Below are 27,331 nucleotides of genomic sequence, written 5' to 3'. Positions count from 1 at the left end.
TTCGCGCACGGAGAGCACCGCTGCAACTCGACTATCTCACCGCGTGGGACCATAAACGACTTGTCCACAAGTCTAATGGCCACTGTGTCCGCCATCCAAAGCTAGCTGTGATCCCCAGTTCTTTGGGAACCCATAGATGGAACCAGAGGCAAGGGCATGAATGAGAGATATTCGTATAGATCATCTGAAGAAGGACGCAACACAACAAGAACCAACTAAGCTTTATGGACGATGTGACCTGTGACATCACCATGTTTAAAAAAGAGCCACAGGGCCTGGGCTTCCTGCAGGCATGACTTGTACGCAGCCTAATGGAAGAAAACATAAAATCTTATATTTTATGGAGATTGCACTGTCTAATTCTTATCGACTTTTGATATGATGGAAGGGGCACATCTCAAAATTTGACAGCTTTTCATATTATTCTTGGATTTATGTGAAAATTATGACACAAAATGTCAACTTTCCCATAGAATGACAATGTGCAGTATTGTGCCTGCCAGAATACTCAAAGATGGTCACACATATTGTAAACAAAGTTCACATGGTCTATAGGACACTGATGTTGGACCGGAATGTCTGGAAGGCCACAATCGAAGGTTCCCCAGATGGCGTCGGCTGGAGACAAAAACCTCTCTCTCAAATACTACTGCAACTACATAATACTACTAAACAACTTGTTATATCGCTTGCAAGCCCTATTAGCACAACAAAATTACTGTTCAACGTGGCAGCATGCGTTTACTCTCTAGGAATCGCACGAACTTCGAATGGAGTCGGAGTCAACGTGAGCCCGTTGATAGCCTCGAAAGATAATGGTTGGGAATCATCCGGTTTCTTGAAAGAAAACTGATGCAGTAAATGTGAGAAGAAGGTGAACAGCTCCATCTTGGCAAGCTGCTCCCCAAGACACACCCGGCGACCTGTAAGGAAAACAAAGAACGAAGTACTGGTTGGAACTTTTGTTTATAAAGATATGAGGCGATGCCCATGACTCGATCGAGAACACAGTGTCAACACAGAAGATACTTCAACAGTGACGTCACCTATCTTCAGTACTCATTATGAGGATATTTTTATGCAGCACACACACAGACCGTTGGCATTTGGATTATTAGGGGACAAGTCGAGTGTCAATCTGTATTTATTAGTCTATACTTTTCTTAAATTAACAACGCTTCTTTTAGTGTGTCTTTATATTGTCAATGTCATGTAAATCCTCGAAGTCCAACTATACTCCCAAAAGAAACTTCTTTTGTTAGTAGAATACTGGATTTATCAAACAGAAAATGCGATATAAATCAATGTAACAAAATTCAACTGTATTAAAATGGCTTCGTTTTGAGTTGAAAGTGGTATTTATCGAAAATACAGCCGATTATGGTCTATCGGTACGAGTGTTTTTCTGTACACCCCCCTCCCTCCCCCCCACCCCCCCAGGGTCACGTTATGAGCAACTTGTCCATTACGAGTTTCGTTTTGAGCCCCTATGTACATGTACGTTGGTTTTTCTTACCTGTACTAAACGGAAGATGCTCCTCCCTCGGCTTCAAAGAACCAGCTTCGTCAAGAAATCTCTCCGGAATCAATTTTTCTGGATCGGACCAGATGAATGGATCTCGGCTGACGGCCCAAAGATTAGCAATGAGCAATGTCCCCTTTGGGATGTCGTAGCCAAGTAGGCTGGTATCTTTTGAGAGCATATGAGTAACGGCGAGGGACGCGATGGATGCCAGACGCTGCACATCCAGGATGGTCGCCTCTGTGTATGGCAGCTGAGGTTTGTCCGCCATGTTGGGTAATCGGTCTCTACCTACTGCATCGTCGAGCTCCCTCTGAACCCTGGCTTGTACCTCAGGGTAGGCCATCATGTACAGTAAAGCCCAACGGAGGGTGGATGCCGTAGTCTCCGTTCCAGCTGCAAAGAGCTCAAATGTAGTCAGTAACATGTTGTCAGCAGTGATGTGACTCTGAACATTCTTTGTCTCTTTTTCGTAGATGTCTGTGAGGAAAACGTCGATGAAATCTTTAGGATTGTCGGCGTCCAAAACTCTACGGTGCTCCTCAATGCATTCCCTGATAAACGCTACCATCAGAAGCACATTAGTTTCCACTTCTTTGTATGTCGAGGTGAATGACAAATTGTCCATAATTGGGAGATATGAATAAGCTCCACCACCAGACAAGAGTTCAAAGTTACGATTCAACAACTTAAGCATCTTCTGAAACTTTGGATCAGAGTAGTCGAATATTTTACCCAGGGTAACGGAGCAGATGACATTCGAAACAGCGTTGCTTATCAGATGGGTTGGATTGAAAGGACTGTCCCCGTGCTCTTTGATGGCTTCGATAAGACATCCTGCCTCAGTAGCGACGGAGACTTCAAAACTAGACTTACCCACACCGAACCCTCTCAAGGCAGTCAGAGAAAACTTTCTCTGCTGAGACCAGCTGTCACCAGAGGCCGATAATACACCTGGAATGAAAATTTAAACCCGAGACTTCAATTATATTATTTTAATACATAGATGAGTGTGATATTGATAGACATATTGGAGGTATCCTCCAAAAAGAACTAATAGTAATACCAAGTTTCTTTTGGAAGAAGTGATGCGTCTGAAAAGAGACAGAACTTCTCCCCATTATATGTAAACATTGTTGTATCCACCCTGACTTCATTTGTTGAAAAACCTCAAATGCACCATGAAAAGCCTTAAACAGCATCCCTTGCAATGGTACAGCGGAGTGTACTCTCTGTACAAGCCTCTGACCAACCACACAAGTTTGGAACAAGCGCGTTTATTCAAAAACACAGTTAAACTTTCTTCGATGTATAAATAGTTCAGCACTCAATAATTTGTTCAGCATTCAGAACTTAGCAAATAACAGTTTATTGTATAACAGCAACTTCGTTTCGCGTATATATATCCAAGTACTTGTACTGTTCTAAGCTATACCAGAGTTAGCCACATCAAAGTACTTAGCCGTACATTTTGGTACTTTTGGTAAAGCCAAAACGGTCTCGATCTCAAAAATGAACAGCTGATAATTTTTAAACTGAATTACCTAAAGCGTCAGGATCGTGTGCGATTTTCTTGGAGAAGCTTGTGGGTGGACGGGCTGCAGTGTTGGGGTGATTCAGAGCCTCCTTGATTGAAGCGAAGCTGTTGACGACCACCACCAATGTACCGCCTAGATTCATACTAAACACCGGTCCGTAGGTCTTAGCCAGTCGGGTTAAGTTCTTGTACTCATCCCCGGCCAAGATGAGATTTGGGAGGTAGCCAAGAAGGGGCCATCCAGTCGGACCGGGAGGAATGTTCCTCGGTCTTCGGTAAATCCATGTAGCTATGAAGAGAGCCATCAACCCGACTATCACTGACTTGACGGTCAATAAGCTAAATACGTATTGTAGGAATACCATACTTACGCTGTGAATTACTCCACAGTATCTGACGGGTATACTAACAGCAAGTTCGCGACACTCTATGTATTGTTCTTATTTATTCAAAGATTGGTTTTAATGTTTCAACGAACAACTGAATTATTTTATACAAGGCAGTAAAGAACTGTCATCCTGCCTCGCGTGGTAATCTAACACTAACTTGCACAATAGCTACGACAACAGCAAATGTCAAAGGCATCTTCTCTTCCGGTGTGGGGCTACTCCACGCGTGCACAAACACAAAAGTGCAGAAAAGGGCAGAACAAGGTTTAAAGGGAAGGTGCACGTTTAGTAATTGTCAGACCAGTCCTCTCACTTGGTGTATCCATCCCAACTTAAGTAAACAATAACAAGCCTGTTGCGAGAAAATGATGGTAGAAAAACACCCTTGTTGGACGAATTCGGTGTGCTTTCAGATAGGAATAAAAGCCTTCATGCTAGAAGTCTTTTATTATTTTAGTGAGCAATTCCATCTGGTTCTCAAAATCTATGCTACTTCAGAGGGAGCCTTAACGTTTATCTCAATGTTTTATACTATCAACAGCTCTCAAATGCCCGTAATTACTAAGTTAGTTTTTAAGTTAACATTCGTCCCCAGCCAAGATGAGATTTGGGAGGTAGCCAAGAAGGGGCCATTCAGTCGGGCCGGGAGGAAGGTTCCTCGGCCGCCGGTAAAACCATGTATGTAGCTACGAAGAGAGCTATCAACCCAACTATCACTGACTTGTCAGTCAATAAATACATGTTGTGGGTATGCCATACTTCTTTTTGTAGTTGATGGCATGGCCTACTCTGCAATGGATGCAACGTCAATTTTCGATACGATCTTCTCTGTTTGTTATATTCAGATACCCATTAAAGGCACATGGAAATAGTTTTTTTTCCCTTTTATACATAAGAGTATATGTTTATTAACAATAAAACAATTTTTTGAGTAATTGTTTGTCACGATTTATATGTTAAAAAAATTAATTAAGTGCTTGGGGGTTGACTCCGACGTAGGAAAAGGAAGACTTTGCCTCGATCAAACATAGACCCCCCTCGATGCGTAGATAAACACACGTGCAAAAGTACATGTAATTCTAAGACGTGAGTTTGTACGCTGCGAAAAAGGTTTTTTTTCTGGCATTTTCCCGGCAATGCCGACCAGGTGTATTGCTGCTGGATGCAGCAAAACAACTAAGGATGGGGTCAGTCTTCATCTGTTTCCTGCAGATCCCAAGTATAGGCGGTTGTGGGCTGCGACAGTCAGATTAACTAGAGCAAAGTGGTCCGGTCCGACGTCTTTTTCAGCGCTATGCAGCGAACACTTCGAGCCGTCGTGCTTCGAATCCGGGATACACCACTCATTTTGACATGACGAAAACAGCCATTCTTAAACACGACGCCGTCCCAACAATTTTTCCAGCTAGTGGGAAGTCGAAGAAGGTATCTGAAATACGTGACGAACCCAGAGGAGCATTTGCTAAACGTGAAAAAATTCGGGTACGTTTGAACTTTGAGGGTATGTTTTTAGCTTTTGCCAAGTGACACGATTTTTTGTTGGATACCGCATGCGATTCACCGTGCGTGCAGGTCCTATGTGACCGTCCGCACATTATACAGCAGCCATGCGTGCGTGCGTGCAGTCTGCTCCGTGGCCGTATTTCTATAATAATACGTAGGCAGACCCACATCTTACAACCCATTTGGTCACTAAAAGTCGCATAGTTAAATAAAAATAGCAGCAACGGCTTTTGTAAAAACCACTAGGCGTTCAACATGTTCAAGTTTCAATATACGTATGTGTGTAAAATCGTGTCTAAATTTGTTTTGATGTGCCATGTTCCCAGACGTAATGTACGGGGGCCTGACTACAAATTTTCTCTTCAAATATCGCGCCTTGAAATACGTCACGAACAGCGCCCTCTCGGGTCGGGGCCTACTCGTAAATTTGTAAATACAATCAAAACTAATATTTTTAAACCTTAGTTAACTTTTTATTCACATTTCTCTCATAAAAACACATGTTTTAGTGACAAAAGCTTTATTTAAAAAAATACCACTTCCAAGTGACTTTAATCACTCAACACAAATACGATAATCTTTATTAGATCCCCAAAAACGTAATTCAAATGCTCGCATACAGTAACAACATTGACACACAAGAAAAAACTGATCGTTTTATTACTGTACCGTATTAATAACAACCAACTGTACATATTATTTCCTAAGTTTACAAAACAAGTGCTAAACTCAGTCCACCTGCAGCACTCAACGTCATACAATCATGGAGGAAGAACAACGGGTGCGTTCGTTTAGCATCACTGGGTCGACCCCGGTGTGTGGCGGGTTTTTTTTTCCGGGACGAAAGTCACGTTCGTCCTGGAAAAGAAATGCCACACACCGGGGTCGACCCCGGGGAAGCTAAACGAACGCACCCAATCAAATTGCTTCGACAACAGCGGAAAGATAAAATAATACAGGTCAACACTCGCTGTGTACACTGGAACCAATCTATTTTTGTTCCCCTGACTTATTTCTACCACACTGTCACTCTAACGAGCGCTAAAGATTCAAATGGCACAAAAGAGGGAACCATTAATCCCGACTAGCCTGAACATTTGACTTGCACTTTTTCAAGGCTCGTGAATTGAACGCGTACACCAGCCTAGATCACCATCTGGTGAGATCCTGCAAGACCGATGATTATAGTTTTGACCATGGAGGAATGAACTTCTTTCGTGCTTGACCTCGCATCTATTCACACGCGTACACACCTTAAACGTGATTGTACAATGAACATAGCCTTGATCAAGGCTGTTGACGTACTGTTCCCCGGCCCGGTTCGCTGCACACGCATGCAGTGCATACACAAATGTACATTACCATACATTGTACAGCGAGAACAGTATAGCGTAGTCGTGAGTACGGTCGTGTCTTTCTACTTTCAACCTCGCACACGTGGCTTTAGGAAGTACCCATGTACTGTAAGTGTACCGTATACAGATGGTACATGTACATGTACAGTACGTATGTGTGTACATACGCTGTATACGTATTATATGCACTGTGTTATGTATGGGGGTGCACTGGTGGAATTCAGTGATGGGGACTGGGATTTTGCAGATCGCGGCTGGCTGTAGCGCCTTGATCAAGGCTACAATGAACACGGCAGCACAACTTCTACTTATGGCCTAATACACACAATATTACTCCTTGAGTTAGCACCGCAGTCTTTGTAAGTCCCAGTATTGAGCGTTTTCAGTTTGCCATTTCTGTTTTAGATTTGTTAAGGAAAACAACATCGTGTAAGGTTATAGATTTACATAAAACTTACACTGTCTAATGAAAACGATAGTAGAACACATCTCCTGAAATATTTCTGTCTGTCTTTGATGAGAAATAATTTAAAATAGTTTCCCGTTTTGAGTTTATTGCCCGGTATGAGCGTTTCATTAATTTTGTTGAAAGTCACCTGTAAGTGGTATCTTGTCAAAATACAGCTTTTGTTACTAAAATAATGTGTTTTGATGAGTGGAATAGGAATAAACAAATAACTCAGGTTTAACAAATTTGTTTCCATTTTATTTATAAATTTAAAAGTAAGCGCTGTTCTTGACGTCAATCGAGGCGCGAAATTTGAAGAGAAAATGTGTAGTCTGGCCCCGTACACTACGTCTGGATACCTGATCGGTATGATGCTTACGTACAGAAATACGGTCATGGAGCAGACTGCACGCACTGTATGGCTGCTGCGCGGACGGTCCTCTCGGATTGCCAACACGGTGAATCGCATGCAGTACCAACACAAGATAGTTACGCTTGGCGCAAGCTAAAATCATGCCCTCAAAGTTGAAACAATACCTGACTTTTGGAATGGCGACATGTTTTAGAAAAGAACTTTTCTCTTCATGTCAAAATGTGTGGTGTAGTCCGCATTCTCGAAGCTCGACGGCTCGAAGTGTTTGCTGCACAGCGCTGGAAAAGACGTCGTACCGGACCACTTTGCAAACTGACCCCATCTTTAGTTGTTTTGCTGCATCCAGCAGCAATACACCTGGTTGACATTGCCGGGAAAATTGTTAAAAACAATTTACTCAACAAATTATTTTATTGTTCAGAAACACATACTCTTATGTTTGAAGATTTTTTTTTAAAGATTTCCAGGTGACTTTAAAATCGATGTCATGAAAAATGTGTAATTGGTTTTTCACTATTTTCTCGTGACCCAGATACATATGTTTGACTGTGAGTCTCCATGTGAAATAGCTGCGAGGTCAAAGGTACATTTGTGCGGATCTGGACATCAGCTTAAAGCCGGGTATTTGGCATAATTCTGGAGCCTTGAAGTGTGACGTCAGGCTAGGTGTTCAGGCTACTTATACATGGTGCGTTCGTTTAGCTTCCCTGGGTCGACCCCGGTCTGCTCCGGTATCAAATAGCTCTGACGGGGCTCACCCCGGTCAGCCCCAATTGCCCTGCTTGTGGAGTGGGTCACTTGGGGTGACCTGAGAGGTGCATGCCGTCACCACAAGAGGGCGAGTGTGATCGTTCGACTAGCTCTTGTCAGGGGCTCACCCGAGTGAGCACCGCGGGGTAGACCCAGTGAAGCTAAACGAACGCACCCACAGTTATAGAACACATGCGCCCTCTATTTGGACTGAAAACTGCGGGAGATCATTCATGTACAGCCAAAGGCTTGCTTTGATTATGACGACAAAGCCTCTTTAAGTGATAACAACAACAGCAGTAACTCTACATGGCAAGTAGATACACACTATTACCGCAAACCAAATATATATTGATACCTCACCATCAATACCTCAACTCATTATTATATAAGAACAGTGAACCCCCATTGTACGACCAATGCGCGTCATAGATTTGCACCATTTGGGAGTGAACTATTTTGGGAGTCAATAGAATACTATGTGTACATTTTAAATCTCAAAATGGCGGTAATACTGTCTTGGTCAACGAAAATGACGATGATATAAGACTAATTTATTATCTCGTTCGATTGAAATTGGGGCCTGGCCTTGTTCAATCCCCGACCATCTTTACCTTTCACCTAGATTCATGAAAACGACCACAAGTGCAGCTGCCAAATGTCACTTTGGACCAATCAAAACACAGATATAGAAGTCACTGCACGGATCGTTTCAACGGAATGGTCTTATCAAAAGTGATCTCACCGGTTTTGCAAAGCTATCTATATCCTTGCGGATAAAGACAGGGGCCCAGTCTAACGCCCAACCAACCCGTGAGAGCTCAAGGTTAACCCACAAGTCCGAACAGGAAATTAGTTTTATTTATATTTGTCATGAAATTTCACACTGACAGAGTTGAAGGGATGTACGTTGTCTTAAAAACATTTCTGTCATTAAGTGACTTCTTCTGATAGCGCCCTCTTTTGAATCATCACCATTCAGCCCATTTTAAGCCCGCTTCAATTTGTTTCTGCTGTACATACATCTAGACTGGGCCCCTAGCTTTATCCGCGAGGAGAATAAAGACAGGGTACCAGCTATTCAGATCCAAGGATTCCATTGGATACGTTCAGCGACTATCCTGACAAGCTGAAGAAAAAGAAATGTTTTGCTTTACTCCGTAATACATGTAACTGTTGTTATTCTTTTATGGGAGTATGGAAATAAATGTATCCTTGAATTGAATTGAATTGTCGCTGATTTCAAGCCGTCCAGTAAACTAATACCGTGGCGGGCGCGCTTTGACGATTTACAACACCACGTAGTTACACTATACAATACCAAGCACCAAGCACCAAGCCTTGGGCCAAGACTAAACTATACCACGTCACAATGATAAGCTCGTGACTGGCAACCTGTTCATTTCTGTTTAGCAGAAGTGATTTCAGCAGTAATTTTCTGCTGGCAACCTGTTCATTTCTGTTTAGCAGAAGTGACTTCAGCAGTAATTTTCTGCTTAATTAGCAGCTCTTTGAAATTGGGCCCAGTTATACAATTTGCATTGTATGGGGGAATCTCGCTGACGACAACTGTGACTCGGTATGACGGCGAGATTCCCCCATACAGTGCAAATTGTATAACTGGGCCCAAATTCAAAGAGCTGCTAATTATATACAAAAATACAGAACGAAATCGTCATCACCTTAAATCGCAGTGCTCAATAAATTTTTGTGTCGAGCTCTAACACCTGTATTGATGCAAGACAAAAAAAACCACAAATTAACCACAATTACACCATGATAACCAAAGATAAAACAAAGAAAGTTGGGATTAGGTACATCGATTATGAGTTATTCGGTGACATTTTTAATCGAAACAGCACTTTAAAACCTAACGGAGAATTACCGAGTAATTAAATTGCAGTTCTTCAATCGATCTTTAAAGAAACGTATGCCACGATATAACTAGACTTGATTCAAGTCCCGTTCTCGTGCGAATGTTCCCTGAGCATATCCGCCGTCAAAATGTAGCTATTGTGGTCCAGAGAATGGCACAGGCTAGGAGATGGTCTAATACGGGCTCAACAATTTCATGACATCCATTCAAGAAAGGGCACTAGAGGGCGTCTGTATCTCAAAGCTACGGATGGTATAATACAAGCTTCCTGTCACGATCAGTGAACGGAGGATAGCCCCTTAGACTTGTGGACAAGTCGTTTATGGTCCCACGCGGTGAGATAGTAGTCGAGTTGCAGCGAACTGCTAGTTGCGCAACCAGCGGTTCGCGCGCGGAGAGCACCGCTGCAACTCGACTATCTCACCGCGTGGGAACATAAACGACTTGTCCACAAGTCTAATGACCACTGTGTCCGCCATCCGGAGCTGACTGTGATCCTTCATTGGGAACCCATAGATGGAACCAGGGGCACGGGCATGGATGAGAGTAATATTCGAACCAAGAACCAACTGAGCTTTTTATAGACGATGTGACCTGTGACATCACATGGTTAAAAAAGAGTCAGCAGGGCCTGGACTTCCTGCAGGCACGACTAGTACACAGCCTAATGGAAGAAAACATAAAATCTTATATTTTATGGAGATTGCAGTGTCTAATTCTTATCGACTTTTGGTATGATGAAAGGGGGCACATCTAAAAAATTGCCTGCTTTTATAATTCATAATTATTGGATTCATGTGAAAATTATGACAAAAAATGTCAACTTTGACCTGTGCAGTATTGCGACTGCCAGAATACTCAAATAATATACAAGGTCACACCTATTGTAAACAAAGTTCACATGGTCTATTGGACACTGATGTCGGACCGGAATGTCTGGAAGGCCACAAATCGGAGGTTCCCGAGGTAGCGAGGGTTGGAGACAACCTCTCGCTCAACTACTACATATCGCTTGCAAGCCCTGTTGGGCTGTGTCCGAAATGACGACTTCGGCTACAGCTACGTCTAGATCAGCGCGTGTACCAGTGTTGAAGAATAGGGAGACGCGCGCGATCTAGCCGTAGCTGTAGCCGAAGTCGCAGTTGTCCGTCACGTAATAGCAAATAAAAGTACCATTGCACGTAGCCCTGGCGGCTTCACACTTTCGTGTTGTACTACAGTGACGTCCTGGACATCAGGGTACATTCCGCCTCGTTGAACGTAACATTCCATCTTTCAACTCATGAACATATTCGCACCATTGCACTCATAAACATTCATTATTTGTATACTATTCAACTTGGCAGCATGCAGTTACTCTCTAGGAATGGCACGAACTTCGAATGGAGTCGGAGTCAACGTGAGCCCGTTGATAGCCTCGAAAGATAATGGTTGGGAATCATCCGGTTTCTTGAAAGAAAACTGATGCAGTAAATGTGAGAAGAAGATGAACAGCTCCATCTTGGCAAGCTGCTCCCCAAGACACACCCGGCGACCTGTAAGGAAAACAAAGAACGACGTACTGGCTGTAATTTTTTTTTATAAAGATAATGAGGCGATGCCGATGACTCGATCTAAAACACAGAAGATACTTCAACAGTCCAAGACGGTCGATGCCTTAAACAGACAGTGACGTTACATATCTTCAGTACTTACTATGATGATATTTTTATGCAGCACACACACAGACCGTTGGCATTTGGATTATTAGGGGACAAGTCGAGTGTCAATCTGTATTTATTAGTCTATACTTTTCTTAAATTAACAATGCTTCTTTTAGTGTGTCTTTATATTGTCAATGTCATGTAAATCCTCGAAGTCCAAACTATACTCCCAAATGAAACTTCTTTTGTTAGTAGAATACTGGATCTATCAAACAGAAAATGCGATATAAATCAATGTAACAAAATTCAACTGTATTAAAGTCACCTGGAAGTGGTATTTTTTCAAAGTAAAAGCTTTTGTCACTAATATATGTGTTTTGATGAGTGGAATGTAAATAAACAGTTAACTATAAGGCTTTAAAAAAATCAGTTATGTTATTAGAGTAGACCCCGACCCGAGAGGGCGCTGTTCGTGACGTCAATCGATGCAGACTTTGCCTGTAATGCGTAGAGTAAACACAATTGCACAGTACATGTACGAACCAAATCGTGAGTTTGTACGTTTCAATCGTTTTTTTCCCGGCAATGCCGACCGGGTGTATTGCTGCTGAACGCAGAAAAACACTTTTTGAAATGTACCAACTCACGACTTGGAGGTACATGTAATTTGCACGTATGTTTACTATACGCATTGCAGGCAAAGTCTGCCTCGATTGACGTCACAAAAGGGGTAGGCGGAGTCAGTCCCCCCAAACAACTTCAGCTAGTTTCGTTTTGGGCCCCTATGTACATGTACGTTGGTTTTCCTACCTGTACTAAACGGAAGATGCTCCTCCCTCGGCTTCAAAGAACCAGCTTCGTAAAGAAATCTCTCCGGAATAAATTTTTCTGGATCGGACCAGATGGATGGATCTCGGCTGACGGCCCAAAGATTAGCAATGAGCAATGTCCCCTTTGGGATATCGTAGCCAAGTAGGCTGGTATCTTTTGAGAGCATATGAGTAACGGCGAGGGACGCGATGGATGCCAGACGCTGCACCTCCAGGATGGTCGCCTCCGTGTATGGCAGCTGAGGTTTGTCCGCCATGTTGGGTAAACGGTCTCTACCTACTGCATCGTCGAGCTCCCTCTGAACCCTGGCCTGTACCTCAGGGTAGGCCATCATGTACAGCAAAGCCCACCGGAGGGTGGATGCCGTAGTCTCCGTTCCAGCTGCAAAGAGCTCAAATGTAGTCAGTAACATGTTGTCAGCAGTGATGTGACTCTGGACATTCTTTGTCTCTTTTTCGTAGATGTCTCTAAGAAAAACGTCGATGAAATCTTTGGGATTGTCGGCGTCCAAAACTCTACGGTGCTCCTCAATGCATTCCCTGATAAACGCTACCATCAGAAGCACATTAGTTTCCACTTCTTTGTATGTCGAGGTGAATGACAAGTTGTCCATAATAGGGAGATATGAATAAGCTCCACCACCAGACAAGAGTTCAAAGTTACGATTCAACAACTTAAGCAGCTTCTGGAACTTTGGATCAGAGTATTCGAATCTTTTACCCAGGGTAACGGAGCAGATGACGTTTGAAACAGCGTTGCTGATCAGATGGGTTGGATTGAAAGGAATGTCCCCATGCTCTTTGATGGCTTTGATAAGACATCCTGCCTCGGTAGCGACGGAGACTTCAAAACTAGACTTACCCACACCGAGCCCTCTCAAGACAGTCAGAGAAAACTTTCTCTGCTGAGACCAGCTGTCACCAGAGGCCGATAATACACCTGGAAGGAAAATTTAAACCTGATACTTCAATTATATTATTTAAATACATAGATGAGTGTGATATTGACAGACATGTTGGAGGTACCAATAATACCAAGTTTCTTTTGGAAGAAGTAATGCGTCTGAAAAGATACAAAACTTCTCCCCAATAGACGTAAACATTGTTATATCCACCCTGACTCAATTGGTTATAAAACCTCAAATGCACCATGAAAAGCCTTTTAAGGCTTTAAAAAACAGCATCCCTTGCAATGATACAGCGGCGTGTACTCTCTGTTCAATCCTCTGTAATACAAGTTTGGAACAAGCCCGTTTATTCAAAAACACATTTAAACTTTCTTTGATGTATAAATTGTTCAGCACTCAACAATGTTCAGCATTCAGAAATTGTATAACATTTGTATAACAGCAACTTCGTTTCGCGTATTGATCAAATTCTTGAACTGTTCTATAAGCTATCCAGAGTTAGCCAAAGCCGTACATTTTGGTACTTAAAACCAAAAGGGTCTCGATCTCAAAAATGAACAGCTGGTAACTTTTAAAGTGAAGTACCTAAAGCGTCTGGATCGTGTGCGATTTTCTTGGAGAAGCTTGTGGGTGGACGGGCTGCAGTGTTGGGGTGACTCAGAGTCTCCTTGATGGAAGCGAAGCTGTTGACGACCACCACCAATGTACCGCCTAGATTCATACTAAATACAGGTCCGTAGGTCTTAGCCAGTCGGGTTAAGTTTTTGTACTCATCCCCGGCCAAGATGAGATTTGGGAGGTAGCCAAGAAGGGGCCATCCAGTCGGACCGGGAGGAATGTTCCTCGGTCTTCGGTAAATCCATGTAGCTATGAAGAGAGCCATCAACCCGACTATCACTGACTTGACGGTCAATAAGCTAAATACGTATTGTAGGAATACCATACTTACACTGTGAATTACTCCACAGTGTCTGACGGGTATACTAACAGCAAGTTCGCGACACTCTATGTATTGTTCTTATTTATTCAAAGATTGGTTTTAATGTTTCAACAAACAACTGAATTTATATAAGGCAGTAATGACTGTCATCCTGATACGTGGTAATCTAACACTGACACTGGAGACTTTGCACAATAGCTACGACAACAGTGGATATCAAGGGCATCTTCTGTGGGGGCCGCTCCATGCACGCGTGCCCAAACACAAAAGGGCTAAAAAGGGCAGAACAAGGTTTAAAGGAAAGGTACACGTTTAGTAATTGTCAAAGACCAGTCGTCTCAATTGGTGTATCCATCCCAACTTAAGTAAAAAATAACAAGCCTGTGAAACTCTGGGCTCAATTGGTCACCGAAGTTGCGAGAAAATGATGGGAGAAAAAACACCCTTGTTGGACGAATTCGGTGTGCTTTCAGATAGGAATAAAAGACTTCATGCTAGAAGTCTTTTATTATTTTAGTGAGAAATTCCATCTGGTTCTCTAAATGTATGCTGCTTCAGAGGGAGTCGTAACGTTTCTCTCAATGTTTTATACTATCAACAGCTCTCAAATGCCCGTAATTACCAAGTTAGTTTTTAAGTTAATATATGTTTTGAGTAATTACCAAACGTGTACATTCCCTTTAAGTTTATACAAAGGACGTGAACAGGCAATACCACTCTGTTGTTCATAACGTCACAACCGATCATGAAGGCCGCGACAATGAAAAGGAGGGACGGGTCAAATTTTATAGAACTACAGAGGTCAGAGTTGTGCCTACTGTGCGATTTTCATTTCTTAGCGCTGCTAACCATAAGCACACGAAGAGGTATGCTAACCTTCCAGTGCTTACTGCACGAAAATGAATGACGTCACAAATGCAAATTCGTGATAAACGCGCAATATGGCCGCAATACGCTTGCGCACTAAAATGTTTTGCTACAGTAAGCACGAAAAATTGCCTATACCGTTTAGTAGCGCTGTGAAATTAGGCCCAGATTTGCAAAAAAAGGGCTCGAGCTTAATTAGTGAAAAGACGCTTATGTTTTTGTACTCGTCCCCAGCCAAGATGAGATTTGGGAGGTAGCCAAGAAGGGGCCATTCAGTCGGGCCGGGAGGAAAGTTCCTCGGCCGTCGGTAAAACCATGTAAGTAGCTATGAAGAGAGCTATCAACCAAACTATCACTGACTTGTCAGTCAATAAATACATGTTGTGGGTATGCCATACTTCTTTTTGTAGTTGATGGCATGGCCTACTCTGCAATGGATGCAACGTAAATTTTCGACACGATCTTCTCTGTTTGTTATATTCAGATATCCAATAAAGGCACATGGAAATAGGTTTTTTTTCTTTTAAACATAAGAGTATATGTTTATTAACAATAAAACAATTGTTTGAGTAATTGTTTGTCACGATTTATATGTTAAAAAAATTAATTAAGTGCTTGGGGGTTGACTCCGCCTACCCCTTTTGTGACGTAGGAAAAGGAAGACTTTGCCTCGATCAAACATAGACCCCCCTCGATGCGTAGATAAACACACGTGCAAAAGTACATGTAATTCTAAGACGTGAGTTTGTACGCTGCGAAAAAGGTTTTTTTCTGGCATTTTCCCGGCAATGCCGACCAGGTGTATTGCTGCTGGATGCAGCAAAACAACGAAGGATGGGGTCAGTCTTCATCTGTTTCCTGCAGATCCCAAGTATAGGCGGTTGTGGGCTGCGACAGTTAGATTAACTAGAGCAAAGTGGTCCGGTCCGACGTCTTTTTTCAGCGCTATGCAGCGAACACTTCGAGCCGTCGTGCTTCGAATCCGGGATACACCACTCATTTTGACATGACGAAAACAGCCATTCTTAAACACGACGCCGTCCCAACAATTTTTCCAGCTAGTGAGAAGTCGAAGAAGGTATCTGAAATACGTGACGAACCCAGAGGAGCATTTGCTAAACGTGAAAAAATTCGGGTAAGTTTGCACTTTGAGGGTATGTTTTTAGCTTTTGCCAAGTGACACGATTTTTTGTTGGATACCGCATGCGATTCACCGTGCGTGCAGGTCCTATGTGACCGTCCGCACATTATACAGCAGCCATAGTGCGTGCGTGCAGCCTGCTCCGTGGCCGTATTTCTATAATAATACGTAGGCAGACCCACATCTTACAACCCATTTGGTCACTAAAAAGTCGCATAGTTAAATAAAAATAGCAGCAATAGCTTTTGTAAAAACCACTAGGCGTTCAACATGTTCAAGTTTTATTCCTCCATGATATACGTATGTGTGTAAAATCGTGTCTAAATTTGTTTTGATGTGCCATGTTCCCAGACGTAATGTACGGGGGCCTGACTACAAATTTTCTCTTCAAATATCGCGCCTTGAAATACGTCACGAACAGCGCCCTCTCGGGTCGGGGCCTACTCGTAAATTTGTAAATACAATCAAAACTAATATTTTTAAACCATAGTTAACTTTTTATTCACATTTCTCTCATAAAAACACATATTTTAGTGACAAAAGCTGTATTTAAAAAAAATACCACTTCCAGGTGACTTTAATTTCTCACTACAAATACGATAATCTTTATTAGATCCCAAAAAAGGTAATTCAAATGCTCGCATACAGTAAAAACATTGACACACAAGGAACAACTGATCGTTTTATTACTGTACCGTATTAATAACAACCAACTGTGCATATTATTTCCTAAGTTTACAAAACAAGTGCTAAACTCAGTCCACCTGCAGCACTCAACGTCATACAATCATGGAGGAAGAACAACGGGTGCGTTCGTTTAGCTTCACTGGGTCGACCCCGGTGTGTGGCGGTTTTTTTTCCGGGACGAAAGTCACGTTCGTCCTGGAAAAGAAATGCCACACACCGGGGTCGACCCCGGGGAAGCTAAACGAACGCACCCAATCAAATTGCTTCGACAACAGTGGAAAGATAAATAATACAGGTCAACACTCGCTGTGTACACTGGAACCAATCTATTTTTGTTCCCCCTGACCTATTTCTACCACACTGTCACTCTAACGAGCGCTAAAGATTCAAATGGCACAAAAGAGGGAACCATTAATCCCGACTAGCCTGAACATTTGACTTGCACTTTTTCAAGGCTCGTGAATTGAACGCCTACACCAGCCGAGATCACCATCTGGTGAGATCCTGCCAGACCGATGATTATAGTTTTGACCACGGAGGAATGAACTTCTTTCGTGCTTGACCTCGCATCTATTCACACGCGTACACACCTTAAACGTGATTGTACAATAAACACGGCAGCAAAACTTCTACTTATGGCCTAATACACACAATATTACTCCTTGAGTGAGCACCGCAGTCTTTGGAAGTCCCAGTATTGAGCGTTTTCAGTTTGCCTTTTCTGTTTTAGATTTGTTAAGGAAAACAACATCGTGTAAGGTTATAGATTTACATAAAACTTACACTGTCTAATGGGAACGATAGTAGAACACATCTCTTGAAATATTTCTGTCTGTCTTTGATGAGAAATAATTTAAAATAATTTCCCGTTTTGAGTTTATTGCCCGGTATGAGCGTTTCATTAATTTTGTTGAAAGTCACCTGTAAGTGGTATTTTGTCAAAATACAGCTTTTGTTACTAAAATAATGTGTTTTGATGAGTGGAATAGGAATAAACAATTAACTCAGGTTTAACAAATTTGTTTCCATTTTATTTATAAATTTAAAAGTAAGCCCGACCCGAGAGGGCGCTGTTCTTGACGTCAATCGAGGCGCGAAGTTTGAAGAGAAAATGTGTATTCTGGCCCCGTACACTACGTCTGGATACCTGATCGGTATGATGCTTACGTACAGAAATACGGTCATGGAGCAGACTTCACGCACTGTATGGCTGCTGCGCGGACGGTCCTCTCGGATTGCCAACACGGTGAATCGCATGCAGTACCAACACAAGATAGTTACGCTTGGCGCAAGCTAAAATCATGCCCTCAAAGTTGAAACAATACCTGACTTTTGTCACGTTAGGCAAATGCTCTAGGTTCGTTACGTCTTTCAGGTACCTTCTTCGATTTACTCACTAGCTGGACAAACTTTTGGAATGGCGTCATGTTTTAGAAAAGAACTTTTCTCTTCATGTCAAAATGTGTGGTGTAGTCCGCATTCTCGAAATCGACGGCTCGAAGTGTTTGCTGCACAGCGCTGGAAAAGACGTCGTACCGGACCACTTTGCAAACTGACCCCATCTTTAGTTGTTTTGCTGCATCCAGCAGCAATACACCTGGTCGACGTTGCCGGGAAAATGCAAGAAAAAAACCTTTTTCGAAACGTACAAACTCACGACTAGGACGTGAATGTACTTGCATGTACTTGCACGTACGTGTGTTCGATGTTCGATCGAGGCAAAGTCTGCCTTGATTGACGTCACAAAAGGGGTAGGCGGAGTCATCCCCCCATAACTTTATTAAACAATTTTAGAACATAATCATAAATTGTTAAAAACAATTTACTCAACAAATTATTTTATTGTTCAGAAACACATACTCTTATGTTTGAAGATTTTTTAAAAATATTTCCAGGTGACTTTAAAATCGATGTTATGAAAAATGTGTAATTGGTTTTTCACTATTTTCTCGTGACCCAGATACATATGTTTGACTGTGAGTCTCCATGTGAAATAGCTGCGAGGTCAAAGGTACATTTGTGCGGATCTGGACATCAGCTTAAAGCCGGGTATTTGGCATAATTCTGGAGCCTTGAAGTGTGACGTCAGGCTAGGTGTTCAGGCTACTTATACATGGTGCGTTCGTTTAGCTTCCCTGGGTCGACCCCGGTCTGCTCCGGTATCGAATAGCTCTGACGGGGCTCACCCCGGTCAGCCCCAATTGCCCTGCTTGTGGAGTGGGTCACTTGGGGTGACCTGAGAGGTGCATGCCGTCACCACGAGAGGGCGAGTGTGATCGTTCGACTAGCTCTTGTCAGGGGCTCACCCGAGTGAGCACCGCGGGGTAGACCCAGTGAAGCTAAACGAACGCACCCACAGTTATAGAACACATGCGCCCTCTATTTGGACTGAAAACTGCGGGAGATCATTCATGTACAGCCAAAGGCTTGCTTTGATCATGACGACAAAGCCTCTTTAAGTGATAACAACAACAGCAGTAACTCTACATGGCAAGTAGATACACACTATTACCGCAAACCAAATATATATTGATACCTCACCATCAATACCTCAACTCATTATTATAAGAACAGTGAACCCCCATTGTACGACCAATGCGCGTCATAGATTTGCACCATTTGGGAGTGAACTATTTTGGGAGTCAATAGAATACTATGTGTACATTTTAAATCTCAAAATGGCGGTAATACTGTCTTGGTCAACGAAAATGACGATGATATAAGACTAATTTATTATCTCGTTCGATTGACATTGTCGAGTAAACGACTTGTTATATCGCTTGCACGCCTTTTAGTACAACAAATAACTATTCAACTTGGCAGCATGCATTTACTTTCTTGGGACTGCGCAGGTCTCAAATGGCATCGGAGTCAACGCAAGACCGTTGTTAGCCTCGAAGGACAGCTGTTGAACATCTTTAGGTTTCTTGAAGGTGAACTGATGCAGGAAATGTGAGAAGAAGATGAACAGCTCCATCTTGGCAAGTCGCTCTCCCAGACACACACGGCGACCTGCAAGTGAAACAAATAATGAAGTACTGGTTGTGATTCTTGTTTATTAAAGATATGGTCCGAGGCGATGCCGATGACTCGAGAACACAGTGTCTAACGCAGAATATACCTCAACAGTCCAAGATGGTCGATGCCTAAAACAGACAGTGCCACCTGTCGTAAGTACTCAAAAAGATGATAGTATGCAGTCGACACAGACCGTTGCCAATTTGATTACTGGACAAGTCATGTATCGTTCTGTTGTTTTTTAAGTCTCTTCTTTTCAGTTTTTAATATTGCTTTGCTTGTGTTATTATATTGCCAATGTTTTGGCTACAATGTGATATTTAAGCAAAAAAAGAAACAAATCATAGATCCCTTTTCCACCATGTTTACTGCCGCGACGATCTCAAATTGAAGAATATAGGAGTCCTATATTTTGGGACGCTTCATTCGCATGTCGTCCACGTTGTATGTGAAGGGGCTTGTCGAGTTTCCGCCTCTATTTCGTGCTCATTGTGAACAATTTTCACTTGAAAAAAACCCACCCAGATTGTCATCACTCGGTAAAATATGGCTTTTCCTTTTGACTCTACGCGTTTTAAAAGCGAATAGATGTGACGATAACGACAACGCACACATAATGCATTTAATATTTATAGGGCAAATTCTTCAGAGAACAAATGAGTTAAAATCATCAAGAAAATACGTTTATTCAACGCAATATTGGTATGGGTGACTTGTTCACTACATCGAGTTTTATTTGGGGGTCCCGACGTATATTGGTTTTCTTTACCTGTACTAAAAGGCAGATGCTCCTCCCTTGGCTTCAAGAAACCAGCTTCGTCAAGAAATCTCTCCGGATTAAACCTCTCTGGATCGGACCAGATGGATGGATCTCGGCTGACGGCCCAAAGATTAGCAAAAAGCATTGTCCCCTTTGGGATATCGTAGCCAAATAGGCTGGTATCTTTGGAGAACATGTGAGCAAGGCCAAGAGATCCAATGGACGCCAGACGTTGCACCTCCAGGATGGTCGCCTCTGTGTATGGCAGCTGAGGTTTGTCCGCCATGTTGGGTAAACGGTCTCTACCTACTGCATCGTCGAGCTCCCTCTGAACCCTGGCTTGTACCTCAGGGTAGGCCATCATGTACAGTAAAGCCCAACGGAGGGTGGATGATGAAGTCTCTGTTCCAGCTGCAAAGAGCTCAAATGTAGTCAGTAACATGTTGTCAGCAGTGACGTGACTCTCGACATTCTTGGTCTCATTTTCGGAGATGTCTCTAAGGAAAACGTCGATGAAATCTTTGGGATTGTTGGCGTCCAAACTTCTACGGTGCTCCTCTATACATTCCTTGATGAACTCTACCACCAGACGCGCATTAGTTTGTAGCTCTTTGTGTATTGAAGTGAATGATAGATAGTCCATAATTGGGAGACACGAATACGCTCCACCACCAGACAAGAGTTCAAAGTTACGGTTCAACAACTTAAGCAGTTGCTGGAACTTTGGATCAGAGTAGTCGAATCTTTTACCCAGGGTAACGGAGCAGATGACGTTCGAAACAGCGTTACTAATCAGATGGGTTGGATTGAAAGGATTGTCCCCGTGCTCTTTGATGATGGCTTCGATAAGACATCCTGCTTCAGTAGCGACGGAGACTTCAAAACTAGACTTACCCACACCTAACCCTCTCAAGACAGTCAGAGAAAACTTTCTCTGCTGAGACCAGCTGTCACCAGAGGCCGTTAATACACCTGGAAGGAGGACAATTGAAAATTGAAAATTCAATAATGATATTTCAATATCATTATAAAGATGAGTATGATATTCATGACATTTTATGTTGCGGACCCGAAAAGAGACACCACTTCTCACAAGATTTACACTTTGCTGTATGCCATGCCTGGAAGTAAGGTGCTATATACAAAGTGGTGTGTCATGGACTCTAGCGGTTAAGAGCACCCGATTTAAGCTTTCGAGTCCCAGTTCGAGTCCGTGGTGTGACAGCTGTGTCCTTCAGCAAGACACTCTTCCATGATGCCTCTTCCTTCGGATGGGACCTAAAGCCGTTGGTCCAGTGTGTTTTGAAATGCACGCAAAAGAACCATTGAGTTATCAAAATAATAAGGGTTTTGCCCCCGGTGTACTTGGTTTGATTGGCAATATATATTGCGCCACAGCACTTTGTAAACCATTACATGATGCTATGAGTAGGCACTAGCTCGCATAAATCAAACGTACTCCACATACCTTGGAGGGAAATACTGAATGTTGAAACGCCTTGAGCGTTCATACGTGACGGATATAAGCGCTGTATAAGAAGCCACTCTTATTAATATTATTTATTTTCAAATTAAACTTTCTTAAAGTACTTGAACTCGGTTGTTTGAATTAGTACTCTGATAGAGGGCGCTGTTTTTGCTGCTGCCGCTTATGAGAATTTGCTCCGGAAATCTCAATGAAATATTCTTGTTATGCTTGGATTTTACCACCCAATTCTTGACATAGCTTCGAATATGGTGTAGTGCATCAGCTAGGACCTGTAAAGGAAAAATCAGACCTTGTTTTGCTGAAATATTCTGGATGTTTTGCAGGATGTTTCCAGTCACCTTGCTAACAGTAAGTCTTGTATACGCTTTGTCTGCCTATACTCCGTTGGGCATTGTTATCACCATGGACACAACAATGCTTGACTCTGCTTATTACGTCACTATGAATGAAAGTGTACAGCTTGAACAAACAAACTCAATGCCATCTCTCCTGTACACTAGATCTGAACTTCTTGCTCTAAAACCTAGCAACAACTTGTGTACATTGCCAACCCATGTATTCCAAAATCTTAAGGACCTGGGACTGCTTCATCTACGAAGTCGGCGGGCTGGTTCTCATATCCGCCACCGTAAAATTAAGAGCACTATTCCAAATGTCCGATATGGTCTGCAACCATCTATGTCACAACCCTCGCAAGACAATGAATCAAGCTATCTTAATGTAGCTCACTGGAACGTCCACTCTGCCTGCAACAAATCCCTGATCATCTGCGACTACATTATATTCCAGAACATTGATATAATGTTTTTAACAGAAACTTGGCTTGACTTTAATGATCAAGTAATCATTAACGAGATAACCCCACCTGGGTTCATGTGCATTAACATTCCGCGCCCCGGGGACAAGCATGGAGGTATTGCTGTCATCTTTCGTGACGAGCTTCACTTGATACATGTTCCATGTGACAATTTTGAAACAAGTACATTTGAGCATGCTCTTATATCTGATACCACGCATCACCTCCACTTAGCAGTAATCTACAGACCTCCTCCGTCTGCAAGAAACAAACTTAAGACATCTACATTTCTCAGTGACTTCGATCGGTTCATCGAATACATTGATGAGCTACCTGGAAAACTAATCTGCCTTGGTGATTTTAATATTCACTTTGACTGTCCTCACAAACCTGATACATCTCACGTCCACACTACACTAACAGCCTATGGATTCAAACAACTTGTTACTGGCCCTACCCACAAACTTGGACACACTTTAGACGGCATTATCGTAAAATCTGATAATGACGAACTGGTCAGTGACTGCACAGTTGACATAAATGACATCTCTGACCACGGTGTTGTCAACTGCAAACTTCACTTCATTAAGCCTCAACCCGTGCTCATGGCATCAAAGTTCCGTGATTTTCGTAAGATTGACCATAATGCCTTTGCTCGTGAACTAACAGAACGTCTCCACGATGTCACCTGTGAAGGCGACGTTGACACGGCAGTCGTGGAATTTAACTCTGCAGTTAACTGTGCTCTAGACATCTATGCACCGTTGTTGACTTCTAAACCAAAGCCCAAACGCGCTAAACCAAGATGGTACAACAACGATGTTGATGACGCGAGACGCGGACGTCGTCAAGCGGAACGCAAGTGGCGAAAGTCCAGACTACCCAGTGACCGCACGAACTACGAACAATCCAAACGCAAACTTGCAGAAGTGCTTGTCAAAGCTAAATCTGTCTTCTATAGAGAGTCGTTGATAGGATCCAGTCCAAATGAAGTCTTCCGCATCGTCAATAACCTCACTGGTAAACCCCGGTTAACCCCATCAATCCAGGACTCGCCCACAGTTCTTGCTCAAGCTTTCAGTAAATTTTTCACTGACAGAATTAAAAATATCCGAGCTCATATGGATGACGTTCAACTTGATTCAACTTCATCGGCTGATCTGCATACATGCCCCCCAAGTGCTCAGTTCGCGCATTTCATGCCGATCACCAAAGATTACCTTCATAAAGTGATCAAAAACTCGGCGACAAAATCGTGCCAGCTCGACATAGTTCCAACTTGGGTATTCAAAAAGCATACGGCTACATTCTTACCGAAGCTAACAGAGATTGTAAATACCTCACTGACATCAGGTGTTTTCCCAGAGCTATTCAAAAAAGCCGTCATCACTCCTAGCCTGAAAAAACAATCTCTTAATAAAGAAGTACTCAAAAATTATCGCCCCATTTCTAATCTCCAGTACCTAGCCAAACTTATGGAAAAGATCGCCTGCGAACAACTATCCCGACATATTGTTCAACATCAGCTAGCAGAGCCTCTACAGTCAGCATACAGGCCCAATCACAGCACCGAGACTGCTCTGCTTCATGTACAAAATGACATCCTTAGAGCAATCGACAAAAACAATGCCATTTTCATGGTCATGCTGGACCTCTCCGCCGCCTTCGATACCCTAGACCACCAAACCCTCCTGCAACGCTTCCATGACAGATTTGGTATAACCGACACAGCGCTCGACTGGTTCACGTCATACTTCAACAATCGCAAGAGTCGGGTTATCCTACCTGACGGTGTCACCTCCGATGAAACTGTTCTTCGTTTCGGTGTCCCGCAAGGATCTGTTATAGGTCCTCAGGCTTTCACCATGTACCTGTCCCCAATCGGTGATCTTCTTCGTCAGCATGAGGTCAAGTTTCACATGTATGCAGATGACATCCAAATCTACGTAGAATTTGACCCCAAAATCCCCAATGATGCAGAATGTGGGTTGTTCAAGCTCTCGAAGTGCATCAGTGACGTTCAACACTGGATGTCAAGCAACAAGCTTCAGCTAAACGAAGAGAAAACTGAATTTTTCATTGCCTCTTCAAGCTGTAACTACAAACATCTTGCCCATCTGACTCTCCCTATAAACAACAGCACACTCCACCCATCAACTTCCATCCGGAATCTTGGTGTTGTCTTCGACAATACTATGTCGATGAGTGATCATGTCACATCAGTCTGCAAATCAGCTAACTACCACCTCCGAAATATTGGTAGAATCCGAAAGTACATTGACGCTGAAGCCTGTCACGCCGCTGTTAGGGCACTTGTACTCTCCAGATTGGACTACTGCAACTCTTTGTTATGTGGTCTCAAGCAATCTGATTTAAGCAAGTTACAAAAGATACAAAACAGAGCATCCCGTATCATCTTCTCCTACCCAAACCATGTCCCCACTTCACCACTGATCAAACAGCTGCACTGGCTCCCAGTAGAAAAACGAATAATGTTCAAATTGGCCTTAAACATGTTTAAGTGTATGTCTGGTACTTTTCCCGCATACATTTCCAACTCATTAGAAACCAGGGCTACAAAGAGCAACTTACGTTCACAGGGCAACTTGTATATTCCTCGAACCACCAGAAAATCAGGAGACAGAGCATTTTCAGTTGCAGGCCCTAGGATGTGGAATTCCCTTCCAAACTCAACCAAAAGTTCTAGCTCTGTTACCTTGTTCAAAAGGTCTCTGAAAACATTCATTTACAATCAGTAAATCTCGCTTGCTTGGCCTGCGGTTTCAGTCAAAGAGAGTCCGGCTTTGCGCGGGACTTTCTTGGCTAAATGCTGCTAGCTTTGCCTAGTCGTGGTTTTCCTCTTGGTTTTGTTTGCATTCCCTTTTTTGTTTTTTCCTGTCATTCTCTGAGCGCTTTGTAACCTTAGGAAAAGGCGCTATATAAATGGTATTATTATTATTATTATTATAGAAAGTTAAAATCATATTCAATATCGAGGAAGCGACATAAAGTACTAAGAAGTATACACTTGGTACTTAGCCTCAAAACTCTAAACTACATTACCTAAAGTGTCAGGATCGTGTGTGATTTTCTTGTAGAAGCTTGTGGGTGGACGGGCTGCGGTGTTGGGGTGACTCAGAGCCTCCTTGATGGAAGCGAAGCTGTTGACGACCACCACCAATGTACCGCCTAGACTCATACTAAACACCGGTCCGTAGGTCTTAGCCAGTCGGCTGAAGTTCTTGTACTCGTCCCCGGCCAAGATGAGATTTGGGAGGTAGCCAAGAAGGGGCCATCCAGTCGGGCCGGGAGGTAGGTTCCTCGGCCGTCGGTAAAACCATGTAGCTATGAAGAGAGCTGTCAACCCAACTACCACTGACTTGACAGTCAATAGGCAAAACACGTGCTGTAAGAAAGCCATACTGCTGTAGTTGGCCCTTTCTGCAACGGATACAACGTCAAGTCTACGACACTCTTCTATATGCAGATATCTATACACTGCTCAAACGAAAAACCGATCGTTTTAATGCTGTACCGTAATAACTTTTAATTCAAATGCTACAAAAAAGCAAGTGCTAAACTCAGTCTACCACCGGCACTCAACTCAGTCTACCACCAGCACTCAACGTGTATTATTTACAAGCAAAGCTGCGACAACAACGGATAAAGTTAAAGGCAGTGGACACTTTTGGTAATTGTCAAAGACTAGACTTCACAGTTGGTGTATCTCAACATATGCATAAAATGACAAACCTGTGAAAATTTGAGCTCAATCGGTCTTCGAAGAAAAAAACACCCATGTCCCATGTCACTCGAAGTTGTGTGCGTTTAGATGGTTGATTTCGAGACCTCAAGTTCTAAACCTGAGGTCTCGAAAACAAATTCTTGGAAAATTACTTCTTTCTCGAAAACCATGGCATTTCAGAGGGAGCCGTTTCTCACAATGTTTTATACAATCAACCTCTCCCCATTACTCGCACCAAGAAAGGTTTTATGCTAAAAATTATTTTGAGAAATTACCAATAGTGTCCACTGCCTTTAAATATATAGGTTAATGCGGACACGTTCAACCGGTACTTGTCAGAGACAGTTTCCGTTCCCCTGACGTGTTTCCACCACACGGTATATTGATTTCAAGATTGAAAACGACACAACGAGGACACTATCGATGCCAACTGAACTGAGCCTGAACTTCTGACTTGCACTTATTGGTGCATGGCTTGTGAATTAAACGCATTGATACCAGCCTTGAGCACCGGGTGAGATCCCGGTAGACAGATGTACTTATGACCATTGATGAATGAACTTTCTTCATGCTTGACTTCGCATCCATTCATGTCACACACGTACACACCTTACACTTGTCTCCTTTGTCCTCATAGACTTTGTTCAAGGCCTATCACACACATTCTTACCCCAGTCTTTTAGAAGTCCCCTTATGGAGACATGTTGTGTTCCCTTTCTGTTTTCTTCTTGGTATTTTAACTTTGTAATATTGT

The 27,331-nt window shown here is 42.8% G+C and overlaps 3 protein-coding genes across 3 annotated transcripts; all 3 read right to left on the bottom strand.

Annotated features, from left to right (window-relative positions):
- Positions 1-741: 741 nt before the first annotated feature.
- On the bottom strand, positions 742-3,424 carry LOC139937730 (cytochrome P450 2J4-like). Its single transcript, XM_071933019.1, has 3 exons — positions 3,067-3,424; positions 1,517-2,476; positions 742-923 (listed from the first exon to the last, which is right to left on the bottom strand). The coding sequence occupies exons 1-3, from the start codon at positions 3,422-3,424 to the stop codon at positions 742-744; spliced, it is 1,500 nt and encodes a 499-aa protein (XP_071789120.1).
- A 7,682-nt stretch (positions 3,425-11,106) lies between these two features.
- LOC139937630 (cytochrome P450 2J4-like) lies at positions 11,107-14,077 on the bottom strand. Its single transcript, XM_071932871.1, has 3 exons — positions 13,720-14,077; positions 12,207-13,166; positions 11,107-11,288 (listed from the first exon to the last, which is right to left on the bottom strand). The coding sequence occupies exons 1-3, from the start codon at positions 14,075-14,077 to the stop codon at positions 11,107-11,109; spliced, it is 1,500 nt and encodes a 499-aa protein (XP_071788972.1).
- A 2,594-nt stretch (positions 14,078-16,671) lies between these two features.
- Positions 16,672-26,566, bottom strand: LOC139936953 (cytochrome P450 2J4-like). Its single transcript, XM_071931819.1, has 3 exons — positions 25,896-26,566; positions 20,557-21,519; positions 16,672-19,781 (listed from the first exon to the last, which is right to left on the bottom strand). Exons 1-3 carry the CDS (start codon positions 26,251-26,253, stop codon positions 19,600-19,602), a joined length of 1,503 nt encoding a protein of 500 aa, XP_071787920.1. The 5' UTR covers positions 26,254-26,566; the 3' UTR covers positions 16,672-19,599.
- Between the last annotated feature and the right edge of the window lie 765 nt (positions 26,567-27,331).

This window comes from Asterias amurensis, chromosome 5 (assembly GCF_032118995.1).
Source record: "Asterias amurensis chromosome 5, ASM3211899v1".
Taxonomy (NCBI): domain Eukaryota; kingdom Metazoa; phylum Echinodermata; class Asteroidea; order Forcipulatida; family Asteriidae; genus Asterias; species Asterias amurensis.
The sequence above is the reverse complement of the archived record's forward strand: the minus strand, read 5'-3'. Positions and strand labels throughout refer to the sequence as shown.